We start from the raw sequence: 23,433 nt of genomic DNA on the forward strand, positions 1-23,433 counted from the left end.
AGACACAGGGGGTTAACACAACCCTGGTCATGCTCTGGATGTCCTTGCATATTACCAGGGGTATGGGAAAATAACCTGTTGTAAAACTAACTAAGTCTACACCTTTGGGCAGAGTCAAGGGTGAATGTGAAGAATAGGCATGGCCAAGGGTACCTTCCAGGTGGGTAGTAGGGTTGCCCCTGGTCGTGCTGTGGATGTCCCAAGGCTCATAAACTCCCAGCAGTGTCTGGGCGTGTCACCAGGAGTGGAAAAGGGGCGGGACAAAAGAGATGCCGTCGAATTTGACCTTGGCTGCTTTGCCAATGTCCTTCCATCTCCTGTGCTGTCTTCTTGTTTGTCTTTTTTTTAATTGAAGAAAAACTGACCACTGATCAGTATGTATCAGCCCCAGCCCCAACATGTAAAGCTTGGTTTCAGTTCCCGTGACTTCTTGTACACAAACAAGAAAGAAATGTGGCATAAAAGTCCCATTGCTAGCAGAGTAATGCAGACACCAAGGACAAATATATAGTGCTTACACTGGCATTGGTCACTGCCGCATAGCCAGTGTAGATTCCATAGATAAACCATTTTTTGTGTGGTGTAAACAGATAGTAGTCCTCTCCTTATCATTTTATAAACCACAGGACAGGCCAGGTCTGTCCAGATTGTTCTACATTTACTGCTGTCAGTGGCCTTAGCCTCAGGACGGACTGGGTTGTAACTTCTCAGAGTCTGGTTGGGACATACAATAAGAAAGCTGCTCCAGCTGGAGGTCAGGAGCCGAGGTCACATGTGGAATTTCAGCACCCTGAGGTCACTGAGACTTAAGAAACTCAGCTGGGTCACGTCTGGCTGCTTTTACAGAAAGGCTTGTGCATATATACTGTCTCCAGACGATTGTGTGTCGATGCTCTGGCTTTTTGTCTGCTGACACAACAGATACTTTAGTGTGTGAATGTGACTAGCATGGACCTACAGTTCAGTGTTCCTGCTCCCTCTCAGGTGTCTCTGCTGCAGGCTGCACCACCTTTCTGTGTCAGTAAACTCACCGCAGAGCAGCTGATGCTCATAAAAACAGCAGTGAGGGATGCACTTTAACAAGGTACATGCATGGCTTTGGGTTTTAAGGGCAGGGGGGGAAAGACATGGACAAAATCATTTAAAAAACAGGAGGAGGAAAAGGAGAGCAAGGAGGAAGGGGAGGTGAGGGAAGCGTTCACAGTCTGGTCTCGGAGGCCCTGAGGAAGAGAAGCACGCTGAGACATTTTCGAGCATTGCCGAAAGGGGAAGGCAGTGTAGGATTTGGCTGCTGTGAGTGTGCATGTATATGTGTGAATGTGGAGCTGGCAGCCTGAAATTCAGGTCAGCAGAGTATGCACACATACGCTGGAATGTAGAGTTAAGTAAGAGAGGCAGTTTAGGGTGAGAGAGTGTGTCAAAGAACGAGCAGGCCGGGGAGAGGGCTCTGCAGCTGCATGCTTGCACGCCGCTGGAGAACAGAGAATTGAAAGCAGACGTTTGATTATACTTTGATAGTTGTTTAACATTATATAGGCCTGTATAAGATTTGCGAATGACTTATTTTCCAAATCATAATTTGTAAGCAAAATAAGTGTCCTTTTAAGTAGTTGGAATCAGTGTGACATACAATGCCTATGAAAGTAGTCACCCCTTTGGATGTTTTACCCTTTTATTGATTTTATAAATCAATCATGGTCAATATAATTTGGCTTTTTGGACCAAAAAAACATCAAAAACCTCTTTAATGTCAAAGTGAAAACAGATTTTCACAAAATAATGCCAATTAAACAAAATATGCTAAAGTATACTAAAGTGATTGCATAAATTTTCACTCCCCTTTAGTGACTGACCTAATTCGACAGATGTCAGCCAAGTGGTGCTAGTAATCCAACAATTACTGAAATGAGGATCACCTGAGTGCAGTGAATGTGTCTCAAGTGATTGTAGAAAGAAAACCTGAGTTTGGAAGGCCCAGTCACAAGTTAATCAGTATTCCTGGCTACCATTACACCATGAAGTCAAAAGAACACTCCAAGCAAAACAGAGAAAAGGTTGTTGAAAAGTACAAGTCAGGGGATGGATACAAAAAAAAAATCCAAGGCACTGAACATCCCCCAGAGTTCAGTTAAATCCATTGTCATCAAATGGAAGGAATATAGCACATGTGTAAATCCGCCTAGATCAGTCCATCCTCACAAACTGAGTGACCGTGCAAAAAGGAGGCCAGTGAGAGAGGCCATCAAGACACCTATGACTTCTTTGAAGGAGTTACAAGCTTCAGCAGCTGAGATGGGAGAGACTCTGAATACAACAACTGTTACCTTGGTTCTTCACCAGTCAAAGCTTTATGGGAGAGTGGCAAAGAGAAAGACACTGTTGAAGAAAACTTCTTAAAACTCGACTAGAGATGTCATATGGGAGACTCCATGGTCAGTGGAAGCACGGTGGTGGCAGCATCATGCTGTGGGGATGCTTCTCAGCAGCTTGCCCTTAAAGGCTGTAAAGATAGAGGGTAAAATGAATGTGGCAAAATATAGAAAAATCCTGGGGGACAATCTTATTTGGTTGGAGAACTATGGCTTAGAAGAAGCTTTATTTACCAGCAAGACAATGACTTGAAGCATACAGCAAAGCGTCACAGCAATGGTTTAAATTTGGCACTAATTTACTTCATCACCAAAGATCTATTTTTAGCTAGTCTTAGTCTCTTCTTCCTCTAACATTTTTAGTGACAAAATCAACAGTGTCTCATTTTTGTTCTTTACTTCACAACCCCTCTGATTTTTATCTCAAGGCCTCTTAGCCTGGTCCAGATCCTCAAATTGGACCCCACACGGCTTCACTTTAACCTCCCTCAAGAAGTAAACAACCAAGCTTCATGTCAGCAAACATGGAAGTTGGATTCATCCCTCACACCACCAGATTCCTGTGTGTTAATCATTGACAGGGATTCATTATAAAACCTCCCTGTGTCAGGGGAATGTGTTTATTGAGCTGGCTGAACTTGTCTCTGCTAGTCCGTCCAACATTTGCATATGTACTTTTCAGTGCTTGCATGCAGCGGAAGGTGATTAATGCCCAGGTCTGTCATTTGACATTGTGTTGAAGTGATTCAGAGATGCACACAGAGACATTACATTAGTCCGACCCCCACTCTCCTGTTTGCTCACACGCTCGGCTCTTTAACTTCTCTCTGACATCTGTTTTGTGTGTGAGCCGGCTGTGAGAAGGAAGAGATTTTGTAATGATCCGTGCTCTCACAGAGGGATTGTTTTACTACACGAAAAAAAAAATCAAATGAACCTAATTGTAAGGCATTCCTGCAGCAGTGGAGATTCCTGAGCATTTTGTGGAAATACTACTACAAGGAGTGAGCAACAAAGTGCCTAATTCTGCAGTTTCCTGTGTTTCAATCAGCAGTAAAGCATGCACGCTTATTCTTTGGTGTAATTCTATGAGTAGTGAAGAAACTGGGCACCTCCCTCTTGCTGTTGCGGTTGTTTTTGCTTCTTGCATGTGAGAGCAGAGTCATGTGAGAGTGAGCTTCATATTCCTGCCATCAGGAGAGCCTGTTTATGGGGGACTTGTATTTGTCTGTCTCGCCTTGCAGTTGTCAGGGCACACAGAAGACGGGTGTGGCTTCTCTGTGACAGAAAACAAATACAGATAAACCCCAGTGATTGACATTTTTTATCAGCCTGAATAAAGACATGCAGGTTTTCATCTGTCTCTCCTTGCTGTGGACAGCGGCGTGGCGAACCGTTCTGCCACTTTCACATGAGCTGCTTCTTGTTTTTCTACCCTCTTGTTTTTCACAGACAGGGCATCGGAGCTGTTAAATGTAAACATGTAGAGGGCAGGGCAGCGGGGTGACAGGGAGACTGATGGGGGGCTGCTGAAAGGCCCCATGTGTGTGTGTTTGCCGGCTGGCCCCTGGGAAGGGTCCTTCACCACCTCAGCAGTTCTTCCATCTGCCTCGTACTCCCTGGGAACCTGCCAGCCAGATGTGGAGCCACTTCACTGGCAACCCTCAAATTCCACCACCTCAACATGCTGACCCACACGCATGCAACGCAGCCCCAAACTTTCACTTCACACGACACAGCCTGATGTAAACAAGAGAGCCAGATGCTCTGAATTTAAGCTTTAGAAAATGTTTTTCTAAGTTCCTTAAAAGTTGAGATACACTTGGGCTTTAGATAAAGGAGTTTTTCTTAACTCAAGGATGAACAAATAGGTCAGAAATAATGTTTTTTTCACCACTCAAGTCATGTTTTTTTTTTTTATTTTGGCAATAATTTCTATTCAGATCTCACCAACACAGGAAGTTATGACCCTTTATATCACAACACATGGTTAAATCATTTCAAATTTAAGATGGGCTTTTATAAAATATTTAAATAAACTGGATGTCAGCTTAAAAAGTTATAAAATCCTGCACAGACATTCTGATTCAGCTCAGTTATTCCTATATAATAATAATAATGATGCACAGCATGTTTAGCTGGAGCTCAGCTGTAAATCAAATGAGTGTAATTTTAAAATTACTGATTAAAACAACAATGGCCCCACCTATTAGAATAAGATCCAAGCTGTATGAAGATGGCAGTATCCTTTAAGCCAATGAAAACACCCTTGACATGCTCTTTATTTATAAGATGTCACAAGACGAACCCTCATTTTGATGCACTACATTTAAGATGAACATTTTTGCCTGCTTAAAGCTCTTGTGAAGGGTTTTTAACTGCTCTTTTAGATAGCTAAAATTAACACTGATGCATTCACAAGACCAAGACAAGCAAAGCAAACCATCAGCAAGAATATTGATCATTTTTCAATATACTTTTAAATGCTGTTAAACATTTTTAGGTGGTAGGTTTAAAAAAGGCAGAAAAAGTTGTTTACATTTTGCACATAAAGGATTCACAGTTCATCACACATTTGATTTGCAAAAGTAATATTTCCTGGCAAATAATTTCAAACTGGTTTAAAAGCTGATTATAAATGCATTTAGTCGAAACAGTCAAAATTGAGCACCATAAATTAAAAATAGGATTGTGGGGCGCAGGAGGTCTTTCTCACATCTCTCTCCCAATCTCTCAGCTCTATTTCTGACTGTATCCACTGTTCTCCTCTATAAAATAAAGCCCCAAAAGCCCCAAAATATATATCAAAAAAAGAGACTGGGGTAAACATGGTGAAAGTCAGCACTAAATGCTCTCTAGATCAGAATAGTGCTAAAGCATGCAGGTTCTATGAGATGCTATCAGTGTTATCAGTATACCGTTGTTTACTTTTGTGTTAAAGAGCATCATAACAGCATGACAGTAACAACTAAGGCTACAGTGCCTACTAGTGGAGGGTGGTTGTGTAACAGAGCATTTGAAAGGACTGTGGACCCGAACCACTTTAATACATTAAGAATTAGGCTAACTGTCTAGTCATTCTTGTGCTGAAAACAGAGGGCCTGGGGCTTTTATCGTTCAAAAGCTAACCATGTGCGTCCTCAGTCCAAAGGCAACAAGGTTAAACTACTGTTGAAGTAAAGAGATTGAAGCTTTGTGCCTAGAAATAAAGCAATACAAACCACCTGCCTGAATTGAGAAATAAAGAGCAAATTATGCAGCGCCATGGGGATCAGAGATTTAAAATGGACCAGAGTAGCAGACCAGACCAGAGTAACAAGTCAGAAGTTTTGGTACCACGATTAAGAAATGTCTGCCTGTAAGTATGAGTGCTTAGTTGTTGTTTGTCAAGTACAAATGGTATAACTGGATGTTAAAATTACTTTGCTAATTTGGTTAGCCTGTAAGTCTTGTTTTCCATTATCTCTTAGCATCCAGCTACCGTACCACACGCCAGCCGCCACATGTACAGATTGAGATCCGTGAAGAGATGGGGTACCTCTTTGTCAACAGGGTGCACCAAAACTGGGCCAAACCAAAAGTTTCTCACAGGAGCTTTGAAGCAGAGCGGTCTGCGACTCCTCTACACCGATGTCTGTGGGCTGAAGTCAAAACACCTGAGGCTCTGTATTGCATTTTCTTTTCTTTAAGCACAACAGGGAACAAACCGAGTCAGCTCCTGCAGCCAGAGGAAACACTGCAGCGGTGTTTCTGATGACCTCTGACCTTAGCTTAGCAGCTTTGGCTCCTTGCCAGACAAGCCACTGGGTCCAGTTCTGCGCGTACGGGCCGAGGAATGCGCCGAGTGGCTGCAGCGAGCTCATTAAACAGCGCAGTGAGAGAGGGGTTGAGGGCCCGTTGTTTGCACTGGCTCGCCTTCTCAGGCCCTGCAGCTCTTTGTGTACTGATAGATCTCCAATCACAGAGCCAGGGGACACGGCTGTCACCGGGACAGTGTGTGCGAACCATTATGTGGACACTGTGAAAACTTTTCTATGGTGCCGCATACAAAAATACCCTCTGTTTGCTGCAGACACACCAACATGAGCTGCAGAACAAGACATGGAAGGCTTGTTCTCCTTCAAAGTGTGACCACATCTGTGAGAAAAGCCTGATGTGTACCCGGTAACCTTGGAGCATAAGTCAGCAGTTTCAAAAAACTTGCTCCAGTTTCAGCTGCTTTCTGAACTGGAGTTCTTTTTTTTCTCCCTGCGCTGCCTCGGCTTTGTTTTGGCAATGATGAAGAGGAAGGGGAGGGGGAAGGAAGGCCACAGATCAGACACAAATCATCCCGTGGTACTCTCCACGTGAGAAGTGTCAGGTGATCATGTCTCTGCAGATGTGTCTTACGAGCAAATCTAATTACAGATTTACTATTAAACCCTCAGCTACAGGGAAATCACAGGCTTATGTTTGTATAGCTTTAGCAGATTTGTTTCTAGAAAGTCTGAAACTTCTGCAGCTGTGACCCCATCATGACTTTTAGGAATTTCTTTAAATACAATTTGAACACATATCCCCTGAATTTTGTGCCCCCAAAACCTCGACTTTTTCCCTGAGTTTAAACTTCTTCACACAAACAAATCCCTTACTTGACACCACACCAAAACCCTCACAGTGACACCACTCATGATCAGGATATCAAAGACTTTTTTTCATCCCAGACAAATTGGAAAATTTAATGTGATTCAGGAACATGTGGTCTGGGCGGTGCAAAATGTCTGCTCTCCTTCACTGATACAACACTCATGTGGTGCCACACTTTGCATGGCTGTAGCAGGCAATCTGATAAACATTGCGTGACAAGGGCTTGGCTTAGAAATAACAAAACGTGAGTGAGGGAGGGTCTAGCACTGCTCTGGATCTGCTTTGTGCTCTTAAAAATAGTGAATAAGTAAGTGTGCCTTGTGGTGGGGAAACATGCTGCTAGATTGTGCAAGGCTGCAAGGCATTTATTTACTGAACGCTTTTCTAAGGGCAAATTTACAACAGCACCAGGAACCAAATACCATGCTGCACCGTTGTCCCTCCTCTCCAGTTCACCCTTCACTGCTAGTGTTTAAAATGATTGTGGAGAGGAACGGTTGCACTGATGGACTGAATGTCATGCCCACATTGTGTACCTGGGCTTGTACAGGCGCAGAATACCATGCCAAAGCCTCCTCTTCCTTCTGAGCTAGGGCCAAGAAAGTTTACCTTGCTTGAGCTCTCACGCTAGTTAAACAAACTGGACTTTGGGGGTCAAACATGCTCGGGCATAGTATGTACTGCCTTGTGCCAAAAATAATCAAATTTTGGCATTCATTGCCAAGAAATATCTGCCCTATATTGTTTGACATTTCATTAACAGTACTTGAAATCATGAAATTCAGCTCTGGTCCAGTGTATCAGGAATTCTTTCAAGCCTTTCCTTTCTGGCTGTTGCACAAAAAGTGGTGCAACAGTCAAAAAAGAAAATCTGATGTTCTAAAGTGTAGGACCCGGTATTAACATTACAGTATTGTGCAGGACTTTAAGGCATGTTTGGGCCAAAACTTGAGGATGACGTAAGGTGAAGATGTGGCGATGAGGGCACCATGAGGCAAGAAGGAGGATTGACACAACCAAGGCCATGCTCTGGATGTCCTTGTGTATCACCAAGGACATGGGAACATAATCTTTTAAAAATACAACAGCAGAGTAAGGGGTGGTTATGAAGAGTATGCATGGCCTAGGGCAGTGGTTCCAGGCACCACTAAGGGGGATGCCAAAGATCTCAGGGGGCACTCAGGCCCCTATCTAATCTGATGTTGTCAAAATTAGATATGTATGTATATTTTTAAAATCATGACAGGAAACATACACAAAAAAACATGTTAAGATTATAAAGTCATATATTTACAAGAAACCAATCTCAGAGTTTCTGGGATTAAAAAAAGTCAGATAAAAAATAAAAAAATTAGAGTGTAAGAAGTAATACAACCTACAACCATGCCTTTATAGAGTCAAAAGATTGAAGTTTTTAAATTCATAAATATACAGCATTATAAGGTCAAAAATTTATGAGAAACCCAAAAAAACCCACAGTGGTTGGCTAGCCTAAGTTTTAATGAAAAATCCTTAGTTTTTGTTCATATAAACACATGAATTTTAGGGTTAAATAAAAATGAATTAATTGATAAAATAAAACAATATTTTTTCTCATAATTTTATAACTTTATAAACTTAATTTTTTCTTGAAAATTAACACATCCTCTTTATTTCTTATTTTTTATATGCGAACTAAATAATTGATGGTTTATGCATAGATCTTTTGGCAAGAACCTTTGAAGTAAGAAGGGCTATGATGTTCGGATTTTGTCAATGACAATTAAAACCCAAGTGGGTCCTGGGGGTGCTGGGCTTTTCTTAGATACAAGTAGGGGGCCCTAAAGACAAAAAGGTTGGGAATAGCTGGCCTAGGGTAAGATCCAGGCAGGTAGTAGGGTTGCCACAAGCCACTGGTCATGTTGTGGGTGCCCCAAGAGCCCGGAAACCACCGGCATTCCCTGGGTGTATCACTAGGGGTGAAACGACCCAGAAAAAAGATATGCCATTGAGCCTGACCTTGACTGCTAAATGACACGCGTGTGTTGAAAGGTGTTGAGCTTGAATCAGCCCCCCTCCTCCTCCTTTACAGTCGTGAGGTGTGGCACACCGGGCCCTGTAATAGGTAATAATTAACATGACAAAAGTTTTGACATTAATAAATTACAGATCGTTTTAATTTGAGGTCAGAAAGAGCTACAAGAATCAGTGAATCTCCAAATCTAAAACTCACTTCCACCTCAGTCAGTCAGACTATTTCTCTTTAACAGCCATCAGAAATTACAAATTCAAAGTCATGACCCTGGGACCTTACAGAGTTCACACAGGCCTCTAATAAGATGAAGTTTTCTAAGTTAGCAGGGAAATAAAGAAAATGTAATGAAGCTATTTCATTACATGCATGGAGGTAAAATTGGTCACAAGATATTAATGTCATTGAGCCTGCCTTTTTTTTGGTAATTTTCCAGAGAATTTCCAGCTGCATTCTCACATCAGCCCAACAGGACTTCTCATGGAAAATTTTCTGAGATGATGGGAGGAAAAGTTCTGCTGCTTGTGTTCACACATGTAGCTCTACCTGAAGAGATTGCAAATGTGTGTATCGAGCTTTGGATGTGTGCAGATTGCCTGCTTTTGATTGAAGTTAAAGTGAAAAGAGCTGATTTTTCTGAGGGCTTTAGTGTCACACAGTGCACACATTCATGTTATCTTCATGCGATCAAATCTACAGTGAAGGTGCACATTTCTGTCCTCTTCATGCCAGGTATAATATGTGATGAGCACACAGGTGGGGCCTGACACCAGTAAGTCAGTTTAAAGTGTTCTTGTGGGGGAAGGGGTCGTCAGGGAGAGTATTCGGGGAACGCCTTGTTTTTGTTTTTCATTACAAGAGAGGAGGAGGAGGAGGGGGAGAACAGGGGGCAAGATGGTTGCCCATTGGCTCAAGTTACCCTTTTGGATGGTGTGTGTGGAGCGCTGCCTAGTGCAGCTGAGCACACTGCACTCAAAGAAGTCCTTTTTTCAACCCCAGAGAAAGTCATCCACTAACTCGGACCCCCATTCCCTTCCAAAAAAAATACCTCCTCGCCCCCCCTCTGCTGCAGACCCCAAGCTCCTTCCTGCCTACTTCCCCTGGCTGCACTCCAAGTGCTTCATGTGGCTCGGCTGGGGCAGGTTGGAGGTGGGCCCCCGCCCCTGTCCTCAGAAGACACTTGTTTTCCAGTGGGACAAGGGTGTGTTGGTGTTGGCAGGGTGGAGCAGAGGGGTGGAGGGGTTTCAGTGGATGGGGGGTGGGGGGGTGGAATTGCCCCCTGGGAGAGGAGGAAATAAAAGAAGGAGAGCACTTTCACACGCCCCTGTTTTTTTTTGGGAGCGTCTGTATGCACCTGTAGCGAGGTAGAGGTACTTTGAGGGCGCTTTTGCTGATCTTTTTTTTATGTTTCTAAAACATCTGTTCTTCGTTAAAAGCATACTCTCCAATCTTGAGAAATAAAGGATGTAGATATATATCTATATCAGGAGTTTGTATTTTTAAGTTTAGACTGGGACAGTCTTGGTACCCTGAGGGCCATCTGTGTCAGACCTCTACGACGAGGCTGGTAAGGGGTCTTACTGTATGTGAAAAACAGGCGACGCCCTTCCTGAAAGAGAACGAAATAGGGAAAGCCTGTGTGTATGTGCATAAAGAGTGTGTCCCCCCTGTGAGCCGACCCTCGAGAGCTTCATTTCTCTGATTAGGTTTATTGTGGTCGCAGCGATGGCCAATGGAGACCTCGCATTGTTGGAGTTTGTTTACCGTTCAGACAGAGTTAGCCAAAGGAACGGGAGAAAAAGGGGGGTAAGGCAAGCTCAGAACAAAGAAACAGTTCATGGATAAGCTTGACTAATGGACGATTGAAAAGTCTTTATGAACAAATCTGAATGGACCAAGGACAGACAGGGGTCATAATCTGCTGATAGAAAAATGTTGTGAAAAAATCCGTCCATTTATATAACTCACAATATCAATTCAAAGTCAGAGATTTACTTTGGCTTCAGTATCTCTGAATTAAACGTCAGAATTGTGCATCCAGGGAGCTGTTTACTCATGGATCCAGGGTTGTTGGCCTGCAGGGCTTTGGCAGGAACGAAGGGTTTTCCAGGGACACAGTGCGTCTTAAGTTCAAACTTCTCAAGGCCGTCATTTTGGTCAATAATGACCCGGCGACTGTGCTCTTCCTCAGCAGGGTTTCCATTCAGCTATGCAGGACAGACAATGGTGATGCACAACTAAGACAGTCCACAGTTATGATGTGGTCTGCATGTTTCACTGGAGAACAGTCCTCATACTGTAGTCCCATGTTTACAGCTATGGTACTATGAAGCACAGCCTAAAACACAGGTTCCCAACAGGTGGGTATATATAGGCTAAAATATTTGTTGAGGAACTCAAGATAATCACATATTAAATTTAAATCGCAATATTAGGGGGAAAAAAATTGAATTCGATTATTTTAAATAGATCTCTGTGACCCACTTTTGGGTCCTGACCCACCAGTTGAGAACCACTACACTTCAGCATTTCTGGCAAAAATGATAATAAGAGAAATTATCCTTGACTCAGGATTGCTTGCTGAACAAAAGCAGAGTTATCGTCATTCTTTCTATTTGATTTTTTGTTGTTAACATGTGTGGTGTCAAAAGAAAAGATATAAATGAATACCCGTGATAAACAATGTCATTGAAGATAGTCACTGTCAGTACAGGAACACTGTACAATAAATTGTCTCAAAAAATGCAATTCAAGAAACCTCTGTTAGATGTTGTTATTGACTAAATAACCAACAGCCAGTGATATGAACAACCTAAGCATGCTTAGCAAGATTTTCACCGTAATACTCTGCTAGCAGAATACTCATTATAACATTCTTAATATATATAAAAAAAAACAAAAAACAGAAGAAACAGCCATAAACAAGGGACTGATGCATATCTGCGTATACAAACAACACCCTGAAAATTAGAGGTGAGCAGGCAATGAAAAAGTCACGCAGGAGCACATAGCAGGCCTCATCTTGAAGGCCTAGAGCAGTGATCATCAGCTGGCGGCCCGAGGGCCACATCAGGCCCACCATAGCTTTTCATCCGACCCATAGATGCTTAATAAATGCAAAAAACTTGAGGACAAATAAAGATGTTGTGTTTAGGTTATCTTTGTTTTAATACCACAGTTTTAAAACAGCCCCAATAACAAATGAGATAGGAACAATTTTACCAGGAATGACTCAGTGTTTGGTATGTTTTAAATACATCCAACTATCAGCTGCTGTTTTTCTCATCTACTTTCCACATCAGGGTCTTTGAGAGTGCAATATCCATGCATAAGAACAAGCACCAAAAACACAGATTTTCCAACAATCAAGATGTATCAACCCTAGTGATGGGCAGCACAACAGTGGCAGAAAAATGTGGTAAAATATCTCAATCGCCCTCTTGTGGCTAAAGTGTGTAGGTGGTCTCAATGCTAAAGGCTAAAAACTGCATACAATTTAAGAAAAATTAGATATGTTTGACTATAATTTGTTAATTAGGCCAAAATGTTTAAGTTCATTTGAAAGTCTGTCAAGGAAAAAGCTGGCCCTTGCATAAATATAGTTGGTGACCCTTGGCCTAGAGGATCCTTCATTAACTGTCCATAGTTATGCCTACATAAAAAGCCCAGTAAGAGGTGTGTGCTATGCTTGAACACCACTGTGGTGTAATCAGGATGATATCTGGCCTTTTAGCAAGTTCTGAATTGCTTTGGATAAATATTTGCAGATGAAACAAACCAAATTTACTCATTAAGTGTCTGGAAATGAGCTGCACGGACTCATTTAGATCACGACATCTCATCTCAGTCATGTTGTTCTGGACTTAAAAGGTGAAGGAAGCGTATAAATGAAAGAGTATAATGAGATATTTCTGTCTGGAAATCAGACTTGCTAAGGTTGAAGTTTTGCAAAGTATGAGGACAAACCGGCACATTTCTAGTCTGTTTATGAATTTAGACATGCTGTTTTTAATTCATTTATCTGGACCAGGAAATTATTCTGGACTATCTGTCTGAATTTTTGGCAGATTGGCTTGTTGAACATCTGGTTAACCTTCAGTGGTTGGTGAGGTTCAACCACATGGGATCAAGACTATTTCAGAACAAGAAATAATAAGTAGTCTTTATGCATGGTTAGTATTGGCAAACATTTGGCTCAGTTGTTTTTTTTCTTTCAGAATGTAAATCCTCACATGCATTTTTAAGTCTCTGCAAGCCTTTAAGATGTGAAAGCAGTGAGATCCTTCAGCCGTCTAAACTCACAGAGTCTCACGGTCAAACCCAAAGTCACAGCTGAAACCAAACCTGCACAGCATCAATCTGATCTGTAGTATTTAGCTGCCTTCCTCACCACTTGAGCACGTTATCCTGCACACGAGAGTCAGAGTGCACGACTCAGAGTATTTGTTTCTGCCCTTCAGCATCTTGCTCACATAAGCTCTTGTCAGTCTGTTTGTGCATGTGAGTCCGCTCACTTTACTGCTGCTGCTGGATGTCTGCTGACTCGTACCCGGTGTTTGTGTGTTTGCAGACGTGCCAAACTACGGCTGTACCTGGAGCAGCTGAAGAAGCTGGTGCCTTTAGGTCCAGACAGCACGAGACACACCACACTGAGCCTGCTGAAGAGGGCCAAGATGCACATCAAGGTACAACAACAACAACAAAAGAACAGTATCCAAGCAACCATTTGTTAGATTTGAGAAAAATGCTGAATATGTACGGGTCTGCCTGCTATTTTTTTTTATTTATAGGATGCACATTTGTCATATTTTGTTGGTTTGACATTTCTGAAATTTAAAGCGATATTAAGACATCACTTTGGGCTCTGATTTGAAACAGAAAAAGAATTATAAATGCCTTTTCAGGCATTTTAATCCCCCAAATAGATTTAAAAATCAAAATAGGTTTTAGATATAGAGATTGAAGTAAAGAAGCTCAAGCTAAAAGTCTCCTCTCTTGTTTTCTTCTAGCTGTTTGTTCCCTCCTGTAAGTGTAAGATTGTTGTCTTATCTTTTTATCAGAGCATTTCAAAGCCTGCCTGAAAAAAATCTCCAACAACTGAGTGGAAAAAAAGAACAAATTACTAAACAAAGTGGGATACACAGGGCATTTGGTGGCTGATTGTTAGATACAGCAAATGAGATAACTGTTAGTTTTGTTTAACTTCTTCTTCATGGCTCATTTACTGCTGCAGTTTGCAAGTAAAGATACTAAAACCAAAGTATGCAGCAGCCAGTAGCAGAAAAAGACTAAAAAAACATTTACATGTGAGAAGTTGCAGAACATATTTCCATATTGAGGATGAGCACTTCATGTAGAAGTTGACTTTAGGACATGCTGTGCTGAACTTGCTGTTTACAGGCAGCAGCAGTGTGGTTTGTGGAAAGTCCAGACGTATGCGAGTTTTAACCCTTCATTTCCTGTTTATCGTGCATGTCCTCTACGCTCCAGCTAATTCTCGACAAGAATGACGAGTTTTCTTGTATCATTAGGGAACATGCGTGCAGTTACTTTGATTAAGCACCGAAAAGTTTCACACGCAAACTAGTGAAAAAATATGATCCTGTGTTGAGTTAAGAGTTTAAAGAATTTCTGTCTTTTTACTTTCTGCTCTACAGAGCTCACACCGTCATTGGGCCACTTCCTTATTGCATGTTGAGCATAATTTGTGTTTCATACTGCCTTTTTAGTTACTTCTGGAATTGATTTTATAAGTGATTCTGCATATATGAAGCTGTTAATATCGACATCATGCAATGAAGAGATAATTGCTTGTGTGGAAAATTTCTAAAACAGACATATTGAAATGTGCTTTTATGCTTTTAGACTCTTTGACTCTTATCTTACCTTTTTGCAAAGCAAAAACACTAGAATGTTTATCAGATGTGCAGCTTTTATGTTGCAAGACTCTTTTGTTTTGATGTTTTATCTTCTTTTCTTCCTGTTTTTAGCCCATATAAATTTGCTGCGCAACATCTAATCTTTTATTCTAATATGAATGTCAAACTCGTTTTAATGTGGTGTTATTGTATGCCTTCTTCACGTAATCCCCAGAAGGTCATAGAGTGCTCTATTCTACTCCCATTGCAAGCTAGAAAAATAAATAACTTTTCTCAAGTGACCTAAAGGGGGGAGCTGTTTACAAGCAGATGGATTTACTAGATTCCATGTCCATCGTGCAGCTCTAATCTGAAATGCTTGTGACCGGTATGAGAATGATATGACATGTTAAATATCCATATCAGGAGATATTTACATTTATGCAGATATTTATAGATGATATTTCCACCATACATATTGGCATTGCAAATCATTTATCTGTCTTAGTACATTTGTGCAAAATCTGGAGTGTTGCCCAGATGGACGTGAAATATATCCTGTTGCCATGGATATATGAAACACTCTGTCTGCCATGTCAGGTTACATTAAGTTTATACAGTATAAAAGTTTATTGTTAAGACAATTTACAGCCAAAAAAGGGCTAAAGATGAAGATATTTATTGCTGATAACATTAACACAGATTTCCTGTCTTATGTGTCCCTGTAGAAGCTGGAGGAGCAGGACAGGAAGAATTTAAATGTGAAGGAGCAGCTGCAGAGAGAGCACCGCTACCTCAAACGTCGTCTGGAGCAGCTCTCCGTGTCCGGATCAGTTGAACGCATCCGCACCGACAGCATGGGCTCCACTATCTCCACTGACTCTGAGCAAGGTACGCTGAATTTGAAATGTAAAGCTTGATTGTAACCTGTGGACAGTCCCGAGCATTGTTGTGGTCGGGGGTGATGATGTGACTGTGACAATAATGTAAATCAAATGTAGTTCGCTTCCACATTTAATGCAAAACAACAACGGCCACTGAGGCATGCTGACACTGAAGACGACACGTACATCCTGAAGCCTTATCAGTTCACAAACAAGAGCTCAACACATCACTATTAGTTCTTCCGTAACAATTTAAACATTCAGAGCTGTTTGCTTTCCTTTAATAGATACACTCTGAAGCCTCACAATGATCCAGGTGAAAAGCTGCATGATGATTAGGCCTGGTCCTGTGTGCAGGGGTCAAAGGTTAAAACCTCAGTTTGCTGATAAGGAAATCTCCCTTTCTTTTCTAGCTACTGATGCTGTGTGATTTCATGTCAGATCCTGCAGGCTGACAAGTGTTAACATGATAAAGAATACAATGTTTACTCTCTGAATCAGGGACACTACTAATGCCTGAGACTAACTTTGAATGCAGCTCTCTTGAAACTCTAGCCTCAATTCTTTATTAAGTTTGGTTGTTAGACAGTCAGAAAGTCAGCAGGTTTTGAAAACTAAGCTGACAGATATGGGATTTTTAAGGCTGATGCAGATTTAAGAGGGGGAAAGTTCACAGGTCTTTTAAGAGTGTAAGGGAATTTGCACCAATATGTCAAAGCAGATGTTCTCAAAAGGCTTTATTGAACAATAGAGTTAGCACAAAACCAGAATTTAAAACTGGGAAATTATTCGAAGTAAAAAAACAAAGCTGTTATGAGTTTTGATGTATCAACAACAAAAACAGAAGCCCTGTGCACCCAATATTGGACAGGTTTTTGTTTGTAAAACACAAAAAATGCAATCAATTGTCAATGTTAATTTAAATGTACAGTTTAGACAGTTTCCGCTCTCTCTCTCTCTCTCTCTCTCTCTCTCTCTCCCTCTCTCTCTCTCTGCAACTTTTGGTTCAAATGCTAGGTGAATTATGTGTAACTTTAAGTCCAGGACACTCACTCAGAACAGTTTGTTTTTGGCATGAGACTGTATCTTAATGCCCCCCATCAGAACCTACAGGTTGAACCTGGTGTAGTGATGGGGCTGAAAGCAAGAATGCCTGCAGAGCAGAGCTGGCAATGGCAGAGAAGAGGGAGCGACTGGGTATAGACCATTAGTTGGGAGGATTTTTGACTGGAAATCTAAAGTGTGTCTAGTGTGAAATTCTCAGCTTGAATTGTCTACGGAAACTAGCTAGCAGGACTTGCTCCATATTTTTTAATTTTCAATACCCGTAATCTTTAAAAATAATCAAAAATGGTGTGTTTTATAACGCACAGCAATGAAAAATATCAACGAATCAACCATTTTGACTCTAATATGCAACATTTCTGTACAATATCAAACACTTCTAGTGCACAATGCTGCTTTGCTGTGCAATGTTTGCAGCTGACAGTGCTGAGAGGATGTAAAATATGGAGTCAGAGCACACTCTAGTGGACCAAAACAAAATTTCCAGATCATCAAAGTCGTGGTTGTTTGCATTAACAGACTTGTACAAGCTGGCGACGCTGTTTTTGAGAGGACAGGACAGTGGATAGAGACAGAAATGTGGATCAGAGAGTGGAATGACGTGTAGTAAATGGCCGGTTGTTGACCTAGAGGCTGCTGCTTTGAGGGGCAGAAAAGATTCCTTATTTGTTTGTGTAGAAAAACATATACATGCCAAAACAGCTCTGTAAAAAAGTCTTCCAGTTCTAGCATTGAAAAAAGTTCAGCTGCTTGAATTTTGTGCCCACAATGCTATAAGCCAACAGCATTTTAAAGGCTGGTTGAGAACATGTAAAGAGGAAAGAAAGATAATGGATTAGACATTAGGAAATTTCCTCCAACTATTGATTTCTGAATTCCATTGAAGTTAAAAATGAGGATTTGTTGACTAAAAGTAAATATATATCATTAGCTGTCTTGAAAATTCCCTTTTTTATCTCAACCAAGTTGGTGTTTAAGTTTCACTTAAACACATAGCTATAAAAAGTAAACCAGAGAAAATATTTATATTTGTAGTGGTCTATTACATTTTCATGGAGCTGTATATCTGCAAATACTGGCTTAATAACAAATCAGTTATTCTGATTCCCTTAACTCAATGAATGAAGAAAGATTTATTAAGTGCTCTCTCAGAAGGAGGCAGATTTTGGCTGATCCTTCAATTAAACAATTCCTTATGTCTCACTCTACTCTTTGAATGAAGATTTTGGTGCCCTGTGGTTTGATCAGTTCCTCGTTAGCCTGAGCTCAAAGCTGCTATCTGTTGCTCCCCACTATCACAGACTCCTCTGCAATGCCAGGTTAGGACAGTGGCTAATGCAGGATGAGGTAAACACACATGCAGTTGTTTATCAATGGATGGGGATTAGCCGTGTGAGCACAAAGATGTGTCTGTTTGCTGGAGTTAATGGCAGTCTAAATCCTGGTTTAATCCACAGACACAGCAGCAGGCTGCCTAATAAATATTGCCTACGCTCTGATGGAAATAAACTCTTTTTTCTTCTGTTTTTTGATCTGTACCAAAATAACCTTTGTGTATTTTCCTTTGGTTTACAGAGGTGGACATCGAGGGCATGGAGTTCACTCCCGGCGAGGCGGACAGCGTAGACAGCATCAGCGATGGTGAGGAGGAGGACCACTACAGCCTCCAGAGCAGCTCCAGCGACACCAGCTACACAGCCACACATTCCCACAGACTGCAGCCGCACCACTGTTAAGACGCCATGCGGCCATCCATCTACCAACCAGCGTCCTCCCCCTCCCTCCCTCGACCATTCGCAAAACGCCAAGACCGCCTACTACTTACATGAGACCAGTCCACAGCGGCAGTACACCCCCAACCTCTTACTCTTTTCCCTGTCTCGTTTTTCAGGAAGCATATAGGGCTGAAATGCCACTCGAGCCTTCCTGATGTCCCCCCGACCACTGACCCTACCTCACCCTACTGTATCCTGCCTGAACCCGGCCCTCCTCACACGCCCTGCCCTCCCACTGCCCTCACAACCCAGACTAAGTATTGCTGCAGGCTCAGAGAGAGAGCAGAGCAGAATTTTTGGTTTTTAAAGACGTGGTGTGGTCGACAGCTTTGACTTGTTTATCAGGATTTGGTTTAATGTGCGTGAGAGAGAGAGTGCTAGTTTGCTTTCTAACATTCAGTGTTTCCCCTTTATAGATTTACACGATGTGATAGGGATGTAACCATACCATGCAATATGCTTAAGGCTCAGTACAAATGTTAATAAAAAATATGAACAATTGTAATTGATCTGACAAAAAAATATAGCAATACTTTTTTTAACCAGCAGAGGGTTCAATCTTCCTTCAGCATGTCTTGTTAATGTTTACTATTTATATATAGGTATTAAACCTCAGCATTAAAAAGTATTACTTAAAATTAATTTATAAGGAAAATAAGCAAGACGGTCTGGTTGCCGACTGTTTTTTTCTGATGGCCCTTAAAATAAAACTGGATAAAACTTCCATTTAGGGTTAGAGTAAGGGTTAAGGTAAAGGTTAGGATAGCAAAGTTAAAAGTCAAAAACCTGATCAGCAAAATCTAATAACTAAAATTTCATAAAGCCAAATAAACAGTCTGCTCACATGAAAAAAGCTTGTACTCCATAAAAACATTCCAACGCAGCCAGTGTAGCCTACGTAGCTCCATTAGCTTATGCTACATAGATAATGGAGCTACATGGCTAATAGTGCTCAAGCTAAGCTCACAAAGCAGCAATGTATATGCAGCTAAATTAGCTTTTACTATGCTTGCTAAAGCTCACATTTCTAAAAGTACCGAAGCTTTAGATAACATGGCTACGTAGCTAACATAGATACAGCTCATGTTGCTAAAGCTAATTTAGCTATGTAGTAATCTTTATTACATGATTTGGTGCTAAAACGTCCAATAATAGTCTTGAATTTAAATGATAATTTACCAGCTTTACAACTTCCTTTTTTCTCAATATTTAGCTGTAAATGGCTGCAGCTAGCTTAGCTTGTTTATAGGACTAAAATAAAGGGGGAAATGGCTATCTTGGCTTAAATAACAACCAGATTGGCACTTATAGACATGTAATGTCATGTTTGCTGAGCTAAAAAGACAAATAAACAAACAAACAAACTAGTTGGTTTAAGGGATGTTTGCATTGACTCCACTGCTTCTGGTCAGGGAATAGTCAGAACAGTTATACACACACCCACATATATATATATATATATATATATATATATATATATATATCATTATGAGGCAGATTTACTGTTAGAAAGGCTCTAGGCGAGCGGTTTCCCTCTGTTGTTAGTCTTTATGCTAAGCTAAGCTAGCTTCTGTTTCCTCTAGCTTTATATTTAGCAATCAGATTCAAGACTGATAGAAATATTTTAATCTAATTCCCCAAAACACGTTTGTTTGTTTTTGTCTTTAAATCCCACGTTTTATATTTGTGTCACCAGTCTGTATGGCTGATTTTTTGCCAAGTCTGAGCTGAAAAAGTGACAGAGCTGTAGCAGAGTGTATGTGGAGCATGTATATAGATGTACAGATACTGTTCAAACCCTCATGTCTCCCTCTGGTTGGGTCACCTAACCACTACTCCACACTACTGACCACTACACTATACCCACTTATGGTGTGGATGGACTACTATAACAAAAGAAAATCAAAGGAGTTGCCTCAGAATTAACACTCTGTTCCTCAAAGATTGATGAAAATCTTGCGTTTTTCTCCTCAGTAGCGAATTGATGTAGCAATAAAAAAAGAGAGGCGGGTGCTTCCTCTAAGGATTCTGGTGGACCATGAGGTGTCTCGGGAGACATTTAGCCTGTAGATGGCGACTGGGTGCTTAAAGAGAGTGGACCTGCTGAAAAAGGGGAATGCTCCTTTTTTCTTTTCACTAACAGCTCCTCCTCTTTGCTCCATTCACCCAATATTCACATTTCTCTACAGCTCTCTTACTCTTTCAGCGTTCATTAATGTGTGTTTTTTTTATCCTGATTGACAAGTCAAAGCTGCAAATGTGGGGAAAATATTAAAAAAACAAGCCAGCTCTAATGATTTGTTCATTTTAGCTAAATTAGCAAACTAATACTTTCAGATTAACTCTTTTATTCTGACTTTTGCTTTCTCCTGCAACTCAATTAGCTTTTTTCCTTTCATCTAACTTATGCACAATAGTCACTATTGACGGAGGAGGCGCTTCTGTCGCTCTCTGACCTTTAAATAATCTTTAGGACTTGGTTTGTGGCAGTCTTTAGAGCTTGGCGTCCCAACACTTAAAAACTAAGGCCAGTCCAAGACGGCCGGTCTGACCAAAAAAATAAAAAACGAAGAAAAACTATGAAAAACTTGCATTCAGAAAAAAAAGCTATGTGTCACTTAAAGTGATATTAGCCAGTGTAGTCTATATTTCTTGTATTAAATTTTGTATTATATTTTCCTAAATGTTCTCTTGTAATGAAAAGACAAAAAAAGAGCGATTATCTATCTATATATAAACATATAAATATATAAATATAATTATAAGAGACAGACAGACAGATGTGAGGCCAGGCTTGTTGAAGGGAGAGTGGGGGCAGGGGAGCTTATACACTGGCCCCTCTCCCATGGGTGACTCTCCTGCTGTCATTCTGTGCCTTGGTGAGCCTTCGACCTCCTTCCTCCTCCTTCTCCTCCTCCTCCTCCTCCCTACTCAGGTCACACTCCTCTCCTCTCCTCCTGGCAACCTCATCCTCCCTCCTCGCGTCTTCTGGTAAGCCAAAACACTTTCAGAAGAGTGGAGATCATTTTTCATGACAAAAGAAGAAGCCCATTCAGTCTCTACTGAACATCCCCCCTCATCTTCGCCCTCTTGATGCCTGCTCGTCTGCCAACGCCGCCTCTGTCACAGATTAAAAAAAACACACTGGTAAACTCCCATGGCAGCTTCCAGTCACCCTGAATGGTCACCAACAGGGCTGAAAATCTTCTGGGCTTGAAGCGTGTTTATCTTTTTTTTTTTTTTTTTTGTCATTTTACTTTTGTTTGTTGAATTTGTGTTTGTTCAACGGGAGTCACAGGGACAGGAGCGATAAAAATAATCCAATCAATGGCAGCTTAAGGTGTTATCCTCCACGCTCCCCGTGGTCCGTCCCGGTTAAAAATAGTGTTACCCATCGATCAGGGGACCTCTTAAGACACAGCAATATAACCATTGTGTGCTTTCCGAGGGAGAGGGTGGGGGGCGGGCAGGGGTTTTAATACAAGCAGGTGTTTTTTTTGCTTTCGACTCTGTGGTGCATTATTTTGGTGACCAACTCTATATTATTTTGTTTTGATGAATTTTACCTCCTATCTGCACTCTCTCCAAACACTGCAGGAGGGCAAAACAAATTGAGATTTTTTTAATTCTTTTTGTCAAGTTTACATTCATGTCAAAAAAAATTTGTACATGACTGTTTGTAGCGAAAATGTCCTTTCTTAGTTTGTTGGTCAAATGAACAACTTTGGTAAAACCACATGGTTGGCATCGAGTTTTTCTCTTGCACAGAACCTCCCGGTCGAAAAAATGCGACAGACTGAATGGGATGAGCTGAGGGCCAGATATGAGATTATAATTTTTCAGTGGCATCATTGAAAATGATCATAGCACACATGCACTCAGAAGGAGTGACTCATGAGGGAGCTGGGAAACATTTAGATTGGCTACTGGATGGACCGTGTTTATGGAAATTCTTTTCATGATGTGCCTTGGAAAAAGTTATTTTCTTTAAAGATTGTACCGATTAATGACGACTGTTCTATCAGTCACAGATGCTTTTATTTGTAAAATCCCTTAGAGAGGCAGCTCAAGATGCTACTGCCTCCTCCGTCTTTGCAGAAAAAAAAGGTAAACATTCATGTCAGGAGGCTGAAAGAGCTCTTCATTGAGCTGTGATCAAAGCGTAGTTTAATAGTCAGATTTAAAAAAGGGGTTGACTTCACAGCAAGTGCAGACAAGGTTTGATATTTGCTTTCATGTTGCCGTTGCACAGAGATTTACTTCAGTGCTGGGTTTTTTCAGAGCACAAAAGCACGATGCGACGTTTGAGGGAGTCAGCAGGCAGAGAATGAGGGGGAAAAAGTGAGTAAAAATCAGGGTGAAATGAGAGGATCCCATCCTCTGCCTTCTGAGTAGTGGTGCTTATAAATCCAACACAAGGACTTCCATGATGTACTATTCCTGCCAAATAAAGTCACTTTTAAACCTTCCATTTTGAATGATTAGGTCTTTTATGTAATTCCAGATGAATAGCTTTAACCTTTCGTAGGCTTTAGGTCAGAATTCCGCTTTTCAGACCCCAGCCGTGACGTTTTTTTCTCCTTACTTTACATCTTTGTGTATCTTTGACACTCTAAAGTCAGATTTGGGTGTTTTCTTGAGGCTGCAGAGGAGGGCAAGCTTGCCAGGCTTTAGTATTTGAGGAGGACGGTGGGGGGATTTGTTTAGGCGGACATACTGTGCAGAGTAGGGAGAGTTCTGTGCCAGAGACCTGTGAATATTTTCCTTTTTAGCGGATGTGTAATATGCATTCAGAAGATGTTATATAAGTTCCTTTTTTGTTTTGTTTTGTGCGTGTGAGCGTGT

The 23,433-nt window shown here is 41.2% G+C and overlaps 1 protein-coding gene across 1 annotated transcript in view; it reads left to right on the plus strand.

Moving 5' to 3' along the window:
- mxd4 (MAX dimerization protein 4) overlaps window positions 1-22,252 on the plus strand; it is a 35,014-nt gene extending 12,762 nt beyond the window's left edge. Inside the window, exons 4-6 of the mRNA XM_041785072.1 lie at window positions 13,577-13,691; window positions 15,593-15,755; window positions 18,389-22,252. Of these exons, the coding sequence (XP_041641006.1) occupies window positions 13,577-13,691; window positions 15,593-15,755; window positions 18,389-18,549 (439 nt within the window). The 3' untranslated portion in view covers window positions 18,550-22,252. The remainder of the gene's footprint in view (window positions 1-13,576; window positions 13,692-15,592; window positions 15,756-18,388) is intronic.
- Window positions 22,253-23,433: the final 1,181 nt, after the last annotated feature.

Source organism: Cheilinus undulatus, linkage group 4 (assembly GCF_018320785.1).
Source record: "Cheilinus undulatus linkage group 4, ASM1832078v1, whole genome shotgun sequence".
NCBI lineage: Eukaryota > Metazoa > Chordata > Actinopteri > Labriformes > Labridae > Cheilinus > Cheilinus undulatus.